Here is an 18,026-nt window from a genome sequence, read left to right on the forward strand (position 1 = left end):
AATGCCTCTGTGTTGTCTACAGTATGTCTGAATATCTGGTTTAATAAATCTCCCTAGATTGTTTCGGTGTAATAAAACATTTATGGACTGGGTACTCTAGAAATAGCAAATTTATGGTTTATGGCAGAAAATAGTTTCTTCCTTGATCGGGGAACCTTAAATGTGCTATTTCCAGAGTACCCATTCCATAACTGTAAACTGTTTGCCCATCGAGTTAGGACAAAAAAAAACAAGCCAATTTTTTTTAATTAAACTATTATCCAGACTAGATATTCTAAATTAAATAGGAAAAAAAAACATGAAATATAAAAGCATTAGTGAATTATTGTCAATAGAAAACTTGTATGTAAGCTTTGACTTCCACGGGATAACAATGATGCATTTTAGAGACACAAAGCCTACAAATACCCTTTGGCAATTGAAAAAAAAAAAAAAAATTCTGTAACTCGGAAGATCTTGAGTGTAAACAAAAAGTTAACAAGATTTTACATGTAGTGGTTCTCATTGTATTCTTAATTATTTTTTGTAAAATATTAGATTTATAAGTAATTATTTTTCAGAGAATAACTACATTAATATCATGGCGACATTCTCTTACCCGTCTACAGAGGAGACAACAAATGCCTGTAGAGTGTGTCGACTTGTTCTGGGTCCATGTACAGATCAACTTCGTGATGTTTTACGTCATCATGTACCATCGTCAACATTCCCGCAAGTCATTTCACGAGAGATAAGCAATCTTCCCCGTCTGACAGCACCACAAATGAATCTTATTTTACCAAGAGGCAGTAGTTATATAGGAAACTATAGTGATATGGACATTCCTTTATTGTACACACTGCTTAGAAACATTTGTAGTATACCACAACATAAGAACGGTTGGGGAAATGATCCATGTCCTACCGATAGATCTCTCTCAGCCAACATTGAAAGGATTAGAATGGCAAGAAATCAGTGTGCTCATTCTTCTAGTCCTGTCCTTTCCAATGCTGGATTCAACACAGTCTGGTCAACTGTCAGATCAGCAGTAGTTGATCTTGATTCTTTCCTTAACAATGGAAACCAGTATGAAAGAGAGGTAGATGTTTTGAGGCATGAGACAATGGATCCTGGCCGTGATCGTCACTATATAGAGGAACTGAGAAAACAGGCTGAAGAAGATGTAGCCACTAGAGAAAGAGTTCATGGCCTTGAGTGTAAATTTTATAACTAAAATGGAAATAAAACAAGAAATTTTAACTCAGGATTTTTTTTCGTGTTATTGTTATAACTGCTTAGATTCTTAAAAGTTACTTTATTTTTTCTAGGTAAAGTCGAAGAGGTTGTTAAAGATCAAAATGTGAAAGAAAATAAGATGAAGCAAATTGCTGGCAAGTATTACTAGTACCTAAGGAATTATAATATTAAAGCACCGCCACCCCACCCCCACTCCCGCCGCTTAGTAAAAGCCCAAAAGAAACCTAAATTCAAATACTTAAAAAGGAAAGCTAGTTGTGAAATATAAAACCAAAAGAATGATAAGGGAGAAAAATACTTTACATGAGTAAAGAATCACAGAAATTAAGTCTTATTTTGTCTACAAAGAAAAGTGAACAGTTGAAGCTGTAATGATTTTAAAAATCTAATTTGCAGCGAAGCCGTGCGACAAGGAGAGTTTGCTTCTGTGTATAGCAAGCCACTGCTTTTGTAAGAACTTGACATATATTCACAAGGGTACTAGAAGTAGCAGTTCATGTAGTCAGTTTTTTTTTTCTAAATATGTTGTGCCACATTTTATCCATAGTCTACACTTACTTAGTAAATAGTAAATAGTTTTTAAAGCATAAATCGCAATCAATCCTCCCTAATTCCTTATATAACGTTTCAGTACGCTTATAAAACGTTGTAATAACAGATGTATGCATATAATATATTTATTATTATGCTATCCGTATATATGTAACATCATGTCTGAATAGATTGTCGGACGACTTCGCTGCAAATTAGAAGAAATTCTAGTTGTACGGGTCTGTATTTTTTTCAAAATCCAGTTCCATGCATTTTAAACGATCTTAAAGAATTACAAAAGCAAAACAAAATCCATTAAGTTTCTTTGGTTTTGAATAGAGACTACGTGATTCACTCACTGTGAAACATACTCTGTGGTATTCTTTATTTCAAGTTCACTAGCATATATTGATTCGATATATGACTGAACCTAACTATTGTTAATTGATTATACGTCGTCGATACATCTAAATTTCAAGCTGACGGCTACATCAAGTTTTTTCTTCTCATGAAGAAGTTTTTGAATAAATTCTACTTCACAGGAATATAAAATGATATTTATTAAATATTTATTAAATGTTGCTTACTCAAGTAGTTGTTGGCAAAGCTTAATAACCCCGCAACTTGTTGTATAATCATCTTTACTCAAACACAAACCATGGGGCATCATTTATTAATGGATATTAGTAAGCATCATAAGAGCTGTCGTTAACCACCCTTTCCAATTTACACATAAAAAGTTTCATAAATCAGAAGAATATAGCGAAGTTTCTTGTAAATTAACATTGTGATAGGCTTTTATGAAATTTCCGTGTAATTTTTAGGCATTATGAATGAAATATGTTCTTTCTTTTTTAGATGAAGTATTAAAGCTTAAAGATGTATCTATTCCTTCAAATGTGAAAGGTATGTTTGTTTGGAGGATTCATTTGTACCGGAAAATAGGAGAATGTTTAACTGGAAGAGATAGAAATGTGCTTAGAAAAATAATACTGTTACAATTTATAAAATTTATTAATGTAAATATTATGATTTTTTTAAAGGAAAACAAGAATCATTGGTAAACATGTACGAATCATTATATTCTTTCAGCGTATTTCAAATTATTTTGTGTAGGACTGTTAGATAGGATCATTTGAAAAAATAAGAGAAGATATATATATCCAAAAAATATACTCAAAGAAAATTATCAGATAGCTAAATTAGCTAAAAGATAGTTCCCTAATATATCATCAGCAGCAGATCTCATTTTAAAGTATAACTATAAGCCCTTTATTGATCAAACATGCATGGATGATCTAAGGACGCACACTACTGGACTTGCTTCGGATTCTGGATCTGGCCTTCATTTTCCAGATGAGTAACCAGGTTAAAGTTTTTGGAGCAGGTCTATAAGGCCTATCTGAATGGATGATGCATCAAGGGATGAACACTATAAAACTTGCTTCAGATGCTGAAATTGACTTATATTTTCTGGATGAGTGACTTGTTTCAAGTTGTTAGATAAGTCAATTCCCAAGTAACTGAAAGCCCTCCAAGACCAAAATTGCATAAATGTTGCATCTAGGGATGTACAGTACTAGATTATTAGTTTAGTGTGGGACTTTGCCTTACTTAAAGACAACATTTGTTGAGGTGAGCTCTGTAATCTCTGATTACCTATGTTTGATGTTAGGGTCTTTCTTTGTAATATGCAGAGAAACTCTTACTTCTAATAGGTATGTTCCCACCTTAAAACCATCAAACGTGTATTTTCTGTTTCTGTTCAAGGTCGTCTATTGTTTATTCTTAAAAAAATTAAGTTACCATATATTTATTACAGCCGTCCTATGTCATACAGTATTTTCAGAATGCTGTCTGTTTATTTGCCTGTCTAATTTAATTTTGGCCAATTGCCCGGGTGAAGCAGTTTTTATAGTCATGGACTAAGAAGGTCATCCTTTTGGACTTGATGTCCGTTTTTTTGCGGATGAGACCATATATCCTTTGTGGCTGTAGATGCTTGCATAATGCTCAATGCTCACAGATGTTGAGTTTAATTTGTATTCTTCTACCGGCAATTGGTGGCGTCCTAATATGAGTAGAAATTTCTCGGATACAAAGCAAAGAAAAAAAACACGAAACAAATAAACATACTGTCCAAACATACAGAACTTTCAAAAACTGGCACTTAATATTGACTATGTTTGCAAAAATGTATTCAAGCCTTGTTGTGAAATTTAAGTTATTATTTGTAGTATTTGCATTCAGTAAATGTGTTTTATTTTCAAAAAGCACATTCTCAAGGAAGTTTAGTTTTTTTACACAACGGATCACATTTCCTTATCACATTTAACTTTAAAAAATGCAAATTGCCGAAAAGCTTTGTTTAAAAAGTGGATTTACATGGAACAGGTTGCTGTTTTATGAAATGTAAGATTCATATTTGATTCAACACTGTCTTGATTTTCAACTTTCAAAATGAAGCACAAAAATTATAGGTAAATTATCACTGAAAAAATGCAGTGTCTCTTATTTTTTAGCTCTTCATGAGATTGATGTCATACACTGGAGAAAAGATGACACAGTTTTCCTTGAATCTCACAACTTCCCTTCTATGCTAGTAAAGGTGAAGAAAAATTCACATGTGACGTTTATTGGTGTCCCGGGGTCTGGAAAAACAGCCACAGCTCGTCATATCGCCCTGATGTTACAACTGGAAGGGTATGAGATTGTACCCATCAAAGACATCAGAAAGATAGAGGACTACTGTGATCCCAGGAATCCACAGGTTTTTGTCATTGATGATGTGGTAGGTGTATTTGGACTTCAAGAAACAAAACTAAACCTTTTGTCTGATTACCAGAAAAGAATCATCAAGCCTACTATGCCGAAATCAAAAACTCTCATGACATGTAGAGAGGCAGTGTATAGAAAAACAATTGAGTCAAGTTCATTTTTTACAAATGAAACCAACCTTGTTATGTTACATAGTGAAGCTAATGCTTTAACTGATACTGACAAAATTAATATACTTAATATGTACAAGATAGAAGTAGACCTGTTGTCTCCTGCGAATTTGACATCTGCATCAAAAATGTTTCCCTATCTTTGTAAACTATATTCAACAGAGAAGAAATTCCAGTTGTATGGGTCTGTATTTTTTTCAAAATCCAGTTCCATGCATTTTGAAAGAACTTGAAGAATTAAAAAAACAAAACAAAATCCATTATGTTTCTTTGGTTTTATGCATGATGAACGAGAACAAAATGTCGGAGAAAATCCTAGTAGAATCAGAAAACGAGGAAGTTAATAAAAAATTCAATGAAATGAAACATTGTGTTCTGCAGAAATGCAAAGTTTGCAGACAAACTGATAATTTTAAATTTGTCGATGCATTGTCAGAAATGGAGGGGACTTTCACAAAACTCTGTGAAGCTCAGTATAGATTTGCTCACGATTCTATGTTTGAAATCGTTGCATATCATTTTGGATGTCAGTTTCCAGAACTCATTTTACACTTTATGAGTAGTAGTTATATTGCAAATTCTGTAAAACTTCGTAAATCTCAAACGAAAAAATTAAGCAATATGCCTCAACAAGCGAGTGACAATATTGAATTCAATGGTAAATGTGTGGAAGTGGAAACGAATGTTGTACACGGTGGTGAAAGTATACTAAAGGAAGAGAGTGTCGTATTTAGTGGTGAAAATAGTCTCTACAGAGACATAGAAAATATGGAACTATATGATGTTTTTATGAATAATGTTTTAAAACAACCTAAGGTGTGTCAGGCTTTTATTGAGGTATTGATGTCAAAGTCTTACACAGAGTTAAAATCTCTATTTCTGTCAGAACAGAAAGACGTGTCTAAGGTAATGAGAAAAAGAGAACGTGTGATAAAGGAGAGTGAGAAGAGGGATAAGAGGAGCTGGGAAAGTGGTAGACAGGAGGTAGTGTTGAATGAGAGAGGAACAACGGACAGTGTCAGGGTTATCAGTTGGGTTGTTTATTATGGACATAATCAGATTCTTAAGTATATTTCAGAACAAATTCAATTACACGGAGAAACTCTCTGTGAACTATTTCCTAGGAATTGTTCTAACACTGATATGAAGTATACAAAAGGAATGGGGAATATCACTCAACAAACTTCTGAACAGTATCGCCTACTACTACTGGGTTGTTACAGTGGTGATCTAGAGACTGTTAGAATATTACTGAAAAATGTAAATGAAAATTTAATCGACATTCAACAAAATGTAGATGACCATTTCATGTGGTATGACACACCACTGACAGCTGCATGTGAGGGTGGACATAAGAGTGTTGTAAAGGAGCTGCTAAAAGCTGGTGCTGATGTTAATTTACAAAGTTGGGAAGATACGCCATTAACAGCAGCATGTATTGGTGGACATATAGGTGTAGTGAAAGAGCTGCTAGAGGCGGGGGCAAATATTAATGTACATGTCGATATTGATACACCATTGACAGAAGCATGCAGTTATGGACATATATGCATAGTGAAGGAGCTGCTCGAAGCAGGCGCTGTAGTCAACCTTCATGGTAGGGATAATTCACCACTGGTAGCAGCATGTGAGAGTGGATATAAGAGTGTAGTTAAGAAGCTTCTAGAGGCGGGGGCTAATGTAAATATACACGATAAGGATAATACTCCATTGACGGCTGCATGTGAAGGAGGACATATGAATATAGTGAAGGAACTGTTACAGGCGGGAGCCGCTGTTAATCTGCATGGTAATCATGATACACCACTGACAGCAGCAAGTAGGGTTGGATATATGGGTATAGTGAAAAAGCTGTTGGAGGCTGGGGCAGATGTCAATCTTCAAGGTTACTATCAAACACCATTGATAGCAGCATGCATGGAAGGACACATGAGTGTATTGAAGGAACTGCTAGATGCAGGATGTAATGTCAATCTACAAGGTGATGATTCTACACCACTGACTGCAGCATGTAAAAAAGGCCTTATAAAAGTAGTGAAGGCGCTGCTTGAAGCAGGGGCTGATGTCAATCTACAATGTCACCGTAAAACACCATTGACAGAAGCATGTGAGGGTGGATATCTCACTATAGTGATAGAGCTGCTAAAAGCAGGAGCTAATGTTAATCTACAAGATCAATACAATACACCATTGACAGCAGCAAGTGAGAAGGGGCATTTGAGTATTGTAAAGCAGCTGATAGAGTCGGGGGCTCATGTAAATCCAAAATATCATTGGAATACACCGCTGACTACAGCATGTGGTGGTGGGCATATGAGTGTAGTGAAGATGTTGCTCGACGCAGGAGCTGATGTCAATCCACAAGGAGTCTTTAATACACCAATGACAGCAGCATGTAGGGGTGGACATATGAGTATCGTGAAGACGTTGTTAATGGCGGGGGCTAATATCAATCAAGTTAAATGTAGAACACCACTGTCAGCAGCATGTGAGGGTGAGCGTAATGATTTAGAGAAAGGGTCACCAGAAGCAATGAAATATATCTATCCACAATGTGATAAGCCATTGACAGTGGCATGTAAGGGTGGACATCTAAGTATAGTGAAGGGGCTGCTTGAGGCAGGGGCTAATGTAAATCCACTAGATAAAAACACAACACCTCTGACAGCAGCATGTGAAGGTGGGCATAAGAGTGTAGTGAATGAGCTACTTAAGGCGGGAGCAGTTATCGATCCTCAAGACCAGAATAATAATACCCCACTAACTGCAGCATGTCAAGGTGGACACATAGATGTAATAAAGGACTTGCTAAAGGCAGGGGCTAAAATCAATGCATTAGGCAAATTCAATACACCACTGATAGAAGCCTGTCAAAATGGACATTTAAATGTTGTCAAGGAGCTTTTGGAAGCTGGAGCTGCTATGAATTTAAAATGTGAATATAATACACCACTGACAGCAGCATGTAAAAGTGGACATACGTTGATTGTTAAAGAGCTGTTAGAGGCAGGGACTTATGTCAATCAACGAGGTAAAGATGATACGCCGCTGACAACAGCATGTAAAGGTGGGCATCTGGGTGTAGTAAGGAAGTTGCTAGAGTCGGGAGCTGATGTAAATCTGCCAGTTTACTGTAATACACCATTGACTGCAGCTTGTGAGAAAGGACAGATGCTCGTAGTGAAGGAGCTACTTGAGGTAGGGGCTGATATCAATCAAAGAGATAAATGTAATACACCTCTTACGATAGCATGTAAAAGTGGACACCTGTGCGTAATATAGATGTTAATAGCGTCGGGGGCTGATGTAAATCTGCAAGGATACTGCAATACACCATTGACTGCAGCATGTGAGAGTGGGCATCTATGTGTAGCAAGAGAGCTGCTAGAGGCTGGAGCTAATGTCAATCTACAAGGACGTTTCGATACCCCTTTAATAGCTTCTTGTACTGCTGGACATTTAAGTATATTAATGGAAGTCCTTGATGCAGGGACTGATGTCAATCAACAAGATATATGTAAGACACCTCTTACAACAGCATGTAATAAGGGACATGTAATTATAGTGAGGAAGCTTCTTGAGGCGGGTGCTGATGTTAATCTAGGAGACGAATATAATACACCACTGACGGCAGCGTGTGAGGGTGGACATACAAGTGTAGTGAAAGAGTTGCTAAAGGCAGGGGCTGATGTTCACAAAAAAGATTGTGAAGGAAGAACTCCTCTTTATGTAGCAATTTTAAATCATACTAAGTCTGATGTAGCTGTAGTATTAATTCTCAAAGAGTACGGTGCAGACTCAACAATCTGTAATGATGAGGGTCTTTCATCACTTTATATTGCATTATTAAAAAACAAGGTCGGTGTTGTAAATCAATTATTACATTCTGAAAGAGAAAATAGGTTAAATAGATTAAAGTTACATTTTTTTAACTGTTTGGTTAACATAAAACAAGGCAATGTGATGACAAACAGTAAAGATGATGTGGTGTTGACAGAGAAACGAGTTTGGCGTATCGAGGAGTTTGAAGATTATATGAGACAATCCTACAAAATGATTGTAATGTTTTGAAACATTTATTAGGGTTGGGTCTGGATGTTAATCAGCGGATTCAGCTGTATAGTGGTTGTTATTGGGAGTCTGATGTGAGACCTTTGCTGTTTGTGCTGATCGATGAAGAAGATGTGAAGGACAGAGAAGAGAGGTTGAGGATCTTACTCGAGGCGGGAGTAGATGTCAACATCAGGGTGTTGTACAGAAAATATACTTCTGAGTTAGACAGTGAGAGTGTGTTTGATGAGTTTAGTGATGAGGATGACGGTGATGAACATTTAGATATAAGATACATGTTAGACAGCGAAGGCATAACTGCTCTAGAGAGGACACGAAGATTGGTGAGGAAGGTCAGAAACAGCAAATACAGAGGGAGAAGAATGAAAGTATCTGAGTACAAGAGAGTGTTGAGTGAATTAAAAAAGCATGTGAGACGATATTCTGTCTGAATAATATACTAGTATAGCGTTCAAAAATTATAGCAATAATAGACCTCCATATAATTGCATCATATTGTGTACTTTTAAATAACAAACTGGATGACATTTATTTCTCACTATATCATATTCTATAACATTATGTATGTCTTTATATATATATTGTTAATTTTTAAAAAATAATATATTGATTGTTTATAATAAAAATTATAGCTGATAATTTGACTTTACCGAATCGTCATAGTAAAATCAAATCATGAAGTCATATACGAGGGTTGTTCCATGATATATATGGAGATAACGAACAGTATTCAAGTTCACAAGCCCATTAAACAATACAAATTACATGTAGGAGCAGAGCAAACACGGACCTCCAAAATATCAGAGGTGGGATCAGGTGCCATGGAGGAGTGAACAAATTTTTTATATTTATCTTATAAATTTAAAAATTAACATGCACAAAAATTTACATTTTTTTTTAAAGAATTAAATTCTTTTAATAGACGATGAACCTCTTTGCACGCAGTGTTAAACGGCAGTCTCCTTATCTGACAAATACAAATACAAATATCTTATCTGACGTCCAGCTCCTAACATATCAATTTTGTTGGTCTGCTAAACGCCTTTTCTGTTGATTAACTAGTCCAGCCTCCTTTTCAGGTATAATTCAGTGTTTTAGACATGTGTTTGTGTAGTTCCATTTATTTCTAACTCTTTCCCAGTGTGGACAGGAGGCGTACCCCGCTCAATACAGTAGTACATGATGCATGTAATTTAGTGCACCCAACGTCGGCAATTTTGACAATATCTAACGTAAAGTGTTAATGCACTTAACGTCATATTTTGTCATTCATGATGTCAAATAGATGAATTTTTACAAATTAGTACTCCAGGTCATGATCATTTTATAGATGTAAATTTTGTCACATTATACTTCCGCATAACCTGCTATGTTTAAAAGTAAGTGTTTTGCTGCCAACCGATATTTACACCCTTTAAATGATTTTCCCACATGCAATTGACATAAAAACTTATAGTATTGTGTCAAAATAGCGAAAATTTCATTTCCTAGAATGTGTCAAAAATGAATAATTTGGTCTGGTAGTTTGTAAATTATTCAAAAAGATGGCATTTTTTTCTTGGACAATCTTCAAATATTATACTATTTTAATTATATAGACAGGTAGGAATGTTGTATTTTGGATGCCAGAGCGAGTATGCTATATGTCAATCTCAGATTACAATTTAGGCAAAGTACATGCAAAACACAACACTTTTCTCATTATTTTTCTGACTGTTGTATAAATAGAACATATTTTTTAATTAAATTCCTAGTCCCAAACACGTTTTCAGTTTTTGAATTCCATTTTTTAACATCCTTTAATTAAGTGGTATTTGAAAAAGCGTTCTCATGACTCCGTTTAATCAGTTTTTGTATCAATGTCTATTTGAATAGTGAGATACATGTAATAATGTAGGAATTTTTAAGCATAAATATGCTTGTTAATAATGTCACTGTTTTGGAAATTTTTCAATTATTTTATTATATGTGTACATTATATGATCCCTTGTTATAGCCTCAGTAGATTGTAAAAGTTAATATATTATACTAAATGTTTTAACTCTATAACTGTATGTATTAATATGTGTCAACTGGAACTGCACGATGTTGTTAATGTAATAATTTTTTTTTTTAAATATTATGTGCATGTAAATATATCATTATTTATATAGAGGAAAATAATAAAACATGATTTTAAACACGTTTATTATGATATTGGCGATTGTTGGTCGTGGCATTTTAAAAGCAGCAAGGGGTCGCCAAGCATAAAGGGCGACCCCAAATAACAACAAGCAGCAGCAGCAGCAGCAGCAAACAACATGAAAGCATATACATATACTATTAATAAGCATAAACATGGCCGTTCCGGTTATACCGCGAACGGTAATTAACTTTACAATTATATTTTATGTATTTTACATAAACTTTACATGTATGTAGAGTTATCGTTCCGGGTTAACCACGAACGTTACTCAACATATTTTAGCAAGCAAAGCAATGCATGAGTTTGTTGAAAGCAGTACACATTTTGCACAGTAACTGAGTTTGTTTTAAGCAAGCAAAGCAGACCAGTTCATGAATTTGTTGAAAGGAGCACACATTTTCAAAGTAAATAAGTTTGTTTTAAGCAGCAGCAGCACAATGAATTATAGCATCAGTTGAATGGCTCGGCGCAAACAAAAACATGAGATTACAACGGAAAAAACAAAACACCCATTTCAATGGAATGTCATGCTGGAATTCTTCACGGAATGATAACACAATTAAAAGTCACAGCATACAGTCAGGCCAATGGAATGCCATGCTGGAATTCTTCACGCAAGGCTGAATACAATTTAAAGTCACCGCATACAAAGTCAAGCCAATGGAATGCCACGACGGAAAACTTCAGGTGAAGTGAATCCTCTAGTCAAAACCTGAAATGATAGAGAAAACCCAACAGCAGACAAAACTTCTTAAATTTTTTGATTAACTCATGATACAAAATTTTACCTTTACTCTTACCTTTGGGAATGGGATGGGTTGGGATTTAAGAAAAACTGTGATTGAAAGTATATTTTTTTTAAAATTCTGTCTGCTACAAAATTCGTGTACCTTTCGTTTTTGGATCCAGGTCAAAGAGGAGGAATTTGAGATATTCCGATCCCGATCTAATTAATTCTAGCTAACCCAACACAAATAGCAGAAACTAAGTTTCCTCATAAAATAAGCGCATCTATTCTTTAAATTAATAGATGCTATTACTTGGTTCCTTTGTTGTGTTGTATGCTATAAAACATATCTACACGTTAATTTACGTATCTTTTCTTTAAGAATAAATTAATGAATAACATAAAGTCAGTAAAGGGAAAAACTCAATTTTGAGATACCGAATTTGATTACGGAATGTTCCGTCTTTTTTTATCAATACATAGGACTCACGGCGGGAGTGACCGGTAAACAAGGTATGCTTACCCCTCCTACACACCTGATATCAACTCTGAAACTGGAAATTCCAGGGGTCCGTGTTTTATACCCTCTTTACAGATTTGCATTACTTATATTTTTTTTTCAGATAAATCACTGTTCATTGTCATCACCTTTTTCAGTGTAAAATTCTTTTATCAAAATCATTTTAAGAGGGCTGGGGGGTTGTGGCCATTTTCAGACTATATTGATCTCCTTTAGAAGAAGAGCTCCATAAATGATCAAATTCTAAAACTAAAATGTATTAAAAAAAAAAAAACTACCAAATGATAGTTGACAGCTGAAGATATCATATCTAAAAAATTAAGTCATATGTGATGGTTAATTTGTTGACCCCCAGCCTCCTGAACACCGTATTCCTTTGTTTATCATCAGACATCTTCAAAACATTAACTACTGCCTTTTGAGTATATGATTTTGATGTATTCATCATTATCCTTAAAAATAGATTATTAGAATCAAAATAACTCAAAAATAATAGTAAATCGAAATTGTCTAAGTGAGTGTTAAATGTTGCTTTTCGGTGTTTCTTTCTCCCATTTAAACTTGTCCTAGCTCCATGTGGAGAACAATGTTACAAGTTGCCACTTACGAATGGTTTAGTGAGTCGTCAGCTCCTGCGACAGGATGTGCATTCTTTATTATTTGCTGTAAACAGTCATAAACCCACCACAAAATCTTTTTGATTCAAAATGCATTTTATATTCGATCCACAAACCCTTATTATCGAACATAGTGTGCCCTATTATATTTTTCAGTTATTGTTATACTTTTTGTTGACAATGGTGTTTTAAACTGGTTTTTATCTCAGATACCTTAATTGGAAGAATAACATTCCATCTCCATATATTTCATTCCGTGGGTCACTGTCTTTTGTAACGCTACACCTAATAATTATAGGCTTATACTTGGCCCGGCTTCTCGGTACTTCAAAATGCGTTGATGATATTTGGTAGTATCTCTATTTCTACATATAGGCATTTGTATTATCAACTCGATTGGAAACTTATAACTTCTTCGCAATTGTTGTTATGTACATATGTCTAAGGAATTGTGTTTTTGAGTTTCACATTCTCTGCTTAGTTACGGATCCACATATATTCTCAATATTTAATTCAAAGGAAATCGGTGTTGAGCAAGACAGCCCTGCAATTTGTTACAGAGATATCAGGGTTTCTATTCTACTACCTGTTCCCCGATAATTTTTCTCCCTGTACCTCACAACTATTAAAGACTTTTCACTGGTAATATCACTTTTTTTTTTTTACAAACCTTAACTTTTTTCTGACAGATACAAATTTCTCAGTAGTTTCCTATACTACGCGTTTTCTGACTTTTTAGTCCCTCCTTTTGAGAAAAAATATTCGTTCTCAAATCTGAAAAAAAGAGAACAAGGCATGGCACTTAATCGAATGACAGACGGATGGGATGTTCTGGATTTTGGTCGTAGTTGGTAGAGATAATTGAAATTCATTTAAAATACTGTTGCATAATTTGCAAAATTCGCTAGAATTCGGTTTAATATATTTATTTCTCTTTTTTGTATTTTACATTATCATGCCGGATGGAAAATATTTTAGGTACTCTTCTTAAACTCCTCATCAATTGTCCAATGGTGTTTCATATTTTCAATACCATCGTTTTCACTTTGCCTCAACAGCGTGGCATAACAAAAAAATGTAATATATGCTCCATGGAAATGATTCAACTAAAGAGAATTCAACTGCTATCTGTTCATGCTACAGTGTGATTAGGACATTGAACTAACTAACTATTGCGCTTTTAACAGTTATGGCTCCTTTTTTCTGTCAAAAAAATCCTCTGGTATCATTTGAAAAATGAAGTAGACTTATGTTGCCAGATGTAAAATGCAAGGCTACTGCTTTGAGTTAGAAAATACAGTAATAAAAACCCTTAAATAAAACAACAATGTATAAATATTCAGTATAAAAGCATTAGTTATTGGATAATACAATCTAAATAGCTATATAGTATCAACTTCCACTTCTTAAATCAATATTAATATTGCTATTAATAACAAAATATTCCTTACTAAAAAAGTTAACAGAACAACACTACCCCGGGTTTAATAATTTCTTTGAGTAAATAATATACTAGTTGAAAAGCATCTCTTATGCCTTAAACGTGCTGCTGGACAAACACCACCAAATGTTTTCCCATAGACTTCCATACAAATTCCAATCACTGTCACTTATTTATATATTCAATTTTCAAAAAATCAGTCACTGTGCAGCATAGTACAACACCTCTTCTTCAAACTTCCACCACGAAAAATATACCGTGCCGCGGCACTTTTCCTTTGAATTTTGGCCTGTTTACAACTGGTATAGATCCGCACTGAATGAAAGTGTCCAGCAAAATATCACCCCTCATCTCAAGTCTTCCTTTATAAGTCCTATATCTTTTTACACATTCTGTTATGTCACATATCATTTTTATCACTTATATTTCACTGTCAAATTCCACCACAAAGATTTTCTGTTAATGACCAATCAGGACTCCTGTCAGCTTTTCTTCTCCGCACAACTTTGGGTGTCCAAGATGGCGGCCCCCTGTACCTAGGCAATTCTGGTGTTTTTCCTGCTAGAATCCCACTGTCCGGTCGGGAAAATAATTATTCCACATATTCGCACGAAACCTTACCCGATGTTTTGCATTATATACATATAACCCGGGATATTTCTTTAAACCATGTTTTCCTCACGATTCTAGCAGCACTTTCCAAGTATTGTAGAACGCAATCTTTCGATATCTACAAATCTTATGTTTTAAGGTATCCAGCTTAGTGTTGTTCTTTTGCATTATTGTTGTCACGAATGACAGAGGATAGGCCGATCGGGATACGTAAGTAACTGACTGTCTTCAATAGAAGATTAAATCGATGAAAATAAATAAGCATACCTGTTTAACAAACTTTAACTTCACATGAATCACACACAATATTCACGGTATTTGCTTCTAAACCCCCCTTTACGTATCTTTTTACATGCCGTCTTAGCCAAATTCTCGTTACACAACATGATCAATTCTCAAGTTACTTGTTGAACAGTTATGACGTCATCCGTCGGAGATTTTAATTGAAGTGACAAATACAGCTTTACAAATGAAAAACATTTTATTTTTGTTAATATTTGCAAGCTTCTATTCATTTTCAAGAGTTAATTTATAACATTAATAACAATATTAAGAAATCTTGTGTTCTAAAATTGACGTCATCTCGCCTACTATGACGTCATATTGTATCACTGATTTAGTCAAGTCAAAATATCTTGGTGCTTCCTTAACACACCTGCGTATAAGAAAATATATTACAGATTTCACATCTAAAACAGTTAGATAATATATTAACCACTTGTGCTGTCACATTTCTTATTTTTGCTGTAGACGTTAAACAACAAAATATTTTTCATTCGATTATTTTTGCTTATTTATGTATCTTGTAATATATGTATTCATATATAGTTGTCTTTCTTTGTAAAAATCAAATGAGATTTAGTGGAAATATTTTGTGTGAGGAGTTACTTCCCTTATTCTTTCGTACAAATTAGAATGCTATCAAATGACGGGTATCAGTTTCTGAAATACCCCTCACATTTAAAAAAAAAAAAAAAAAAAAAAAAAAAACTTTAAGTTTATTGTCATTGTGTATAGGTCGTAAACAGGATATCAAATGAAAGGTATCAGTTTATCTGTCTTTTTTGTATTATAAAAAAATTACAAAGCATTAAAACTTTAGATGTCAACACAAAAATTTAGAAGATTTAGAAGAAAAACAAGTGGGACATATTAAAGAAAATCATTTACATACAAAACAACTGTTTTAATGTAGTACCTGAAAAATGATATTTATTTATCAGATGTAATTTGGTAACCATACTGACCGTTAAAATGGTTTGTTTTTTGTTTGTATGTTGTTTAACGTCCCTCTCGGGAATTTTTCTCTCATATGGAGACGCCACCAATTGCCGGTGGAGAGCTGCAAATTTTGTTCTATACTCGGCACTTACGGCCATTGAGCAGTGAGAGATCTTTTTTGTGCCAGTACCTACTGCAACACGGGACCTCGGTTAATACTGTCTCATCCGAATGACCGATATCCACATCCGACTGTTGGATTCGAACCCGCGACGTAAGGATCAACTCCTTACTTTGACTCTAGAGCAGATGCTCTAACCACTGCGCCATGTGGGCGACTAAAATGGTTTGTAATGTAATGTACTAGTTTTGATTATTGTTATTATTTGTAATATGGTAAGAGAAATATAAGAAAGAAGGGCATCGCAAAGCGGAGCACCCCTTCACGAAGAGCATACATGTACCTATAATAAAAAAGAATGCATTCGATATTGATTCCGATGCAAATTTCGTCAATTCTTTTCGTACAGGATATAACCCACAAACACACACACACACACATGATTACGTTACTATATTCCCTCTAACTCCATTTCCAGGGGATAATCAGGTAAAGCTTCATAACCATTTTCGTCAATGGTTACACTGTTCATTACAAAGATATCAAATGCATATACAGCTTCTTTTTTTTTTTTAAATCTAATTATTTTAGAATTATGTCTTTATAATTCCTAGTGACATTCAAGAAACACACACTAAAAGAAATACACCTTATTTCTAAAAGGAAAAAAATGCTTGCTTATTCAAACTGTAAAAAAGCTATCATATGACAAGGTGGCCCTTATTCTAAGAATGTTTCACATCCTTGATGAAAAAGAAAATGCTATAGACACGAAACGCTATAGAATAAAAAACTTCCACAGAATAAAAAAAAAGATGAATAGATTAACAATCTTTTTTATCTATCTCACGAGCTGCAGAATGTTTGTTGTGGACATTAAAAGAAACTAACATTCGATATCGAATACCAGTAGAAACTTTCAATATTTATACCATGTAACAATGACGGAATTCAAGCAAGAACTTAGGTCAAAATTATTTGTCAGTAGACTGTGGTCATTTTTGATTCAGTATAGATTTATTTCTCAAAACAGATTTTACAAAAATATATGTTATTGTAAAAAAAATTTTGAGGATAAATACTGACACTGAAACGACATTTTAACTTAGATTATCATTTGCTGATTTACTGACTACAATTGTTGAAAGATTGTTAATTTTAATGTAGTATCGGGGCAATTATGATAAAAATCTCAGATATGTTTTGCAAGCTTCATGTTTCGTGCTTGCAAGTGTAAATGATAGAATCCTCGCAATTTATCTAAGTATACAAAGGAGTTTAAGGAAATTTTTAAAAAACAAATCCAATAGGATATGCAAAGAAAGGACTAAGGTACACAGTTACGAAATATGATTCGAAATAAATCAATATCCAATTTCTACACATTATAATAATTTAGAAACACTTCTGAATTTTCTTACATTAGAGCGCTCGCTTGTTGACCGCGTGGTCGTAGGTTCGCGCCCAGGCGGAGAAAAATCTGAGCCGATTTAAATATGAGACATTGAAAGGTATAATGAAATTTTGGAGATAAAGAACAATATTCAAGCTCAGAAGTTCAAAAAAAATACATATCAGACAAAACAAACACGGACTTCTAAAACATCAGAGATGGAATCAGGTGCCATGGAGAAGTGATCATTCGCTGCCAACCGGTCACAGCCGCCGTGTGCTCCTCGACATGATTGAGGAGCACTAATTGCATTTTCTGGCAAGGTCATTGTATCGACCATTGGACTTCAAACAAGAATGAGGATATTATTGTTTCATCAACTTATTGTCAATAGATTGCATCG

The 18,026-nt window shown here is 34.5% G+C and overlaps 1 protein-coding gene across 1 annotated transcript in view; it reads left to right on the plus strand.

Moving 5' to 3' along the window:
* The first annotated feature begins 571 nt into the window (after positions 1-571).
* The window catches only part of LOC133198404 (uncharacterized), a 51,611-nt gene continuing 34,156 nt past the window's right edge, over positions 572-18,026 (plus strand). Inside the window, 6 exon segments of the mRNA XM_061334498.1 lie at positions 572-1,196; positions 1,308-1,370; positions 2,626-2,673; positions 4,290-4,906; positions 4,908-8,577; positions 8,799-9,196. Of these exon segments, the coding sequence (XP_061190482.1) occupies positions 581-1,196; positions 1,308-1,370; positions 2,626-2,673; positions 4,290-4,906; positions 4,908-8,577; positions 8,799-9,196 (5,412 nt within the window). The 5' untranslated portion in view covers positions 572-580.

This window comes from Saccostrea echinata, unplaced genomic scaffold (genome assembly GCF_033153115.1).
Source record: "Saccostrea echinata isolate AGI-Se365-2 ecotype Australia unplaced genomic scaffold, CSIRO_AGI_Sech_v1 ptg000033l, whole genome shotgun sequence".
Taxonomy (NCBI): domain Eukaryota; kingdom Metazoa; phylum Mollusca; class Bivalvia; order Ostreida; family Ostreidae; genus Saccostrea; species Saccostrea echinata.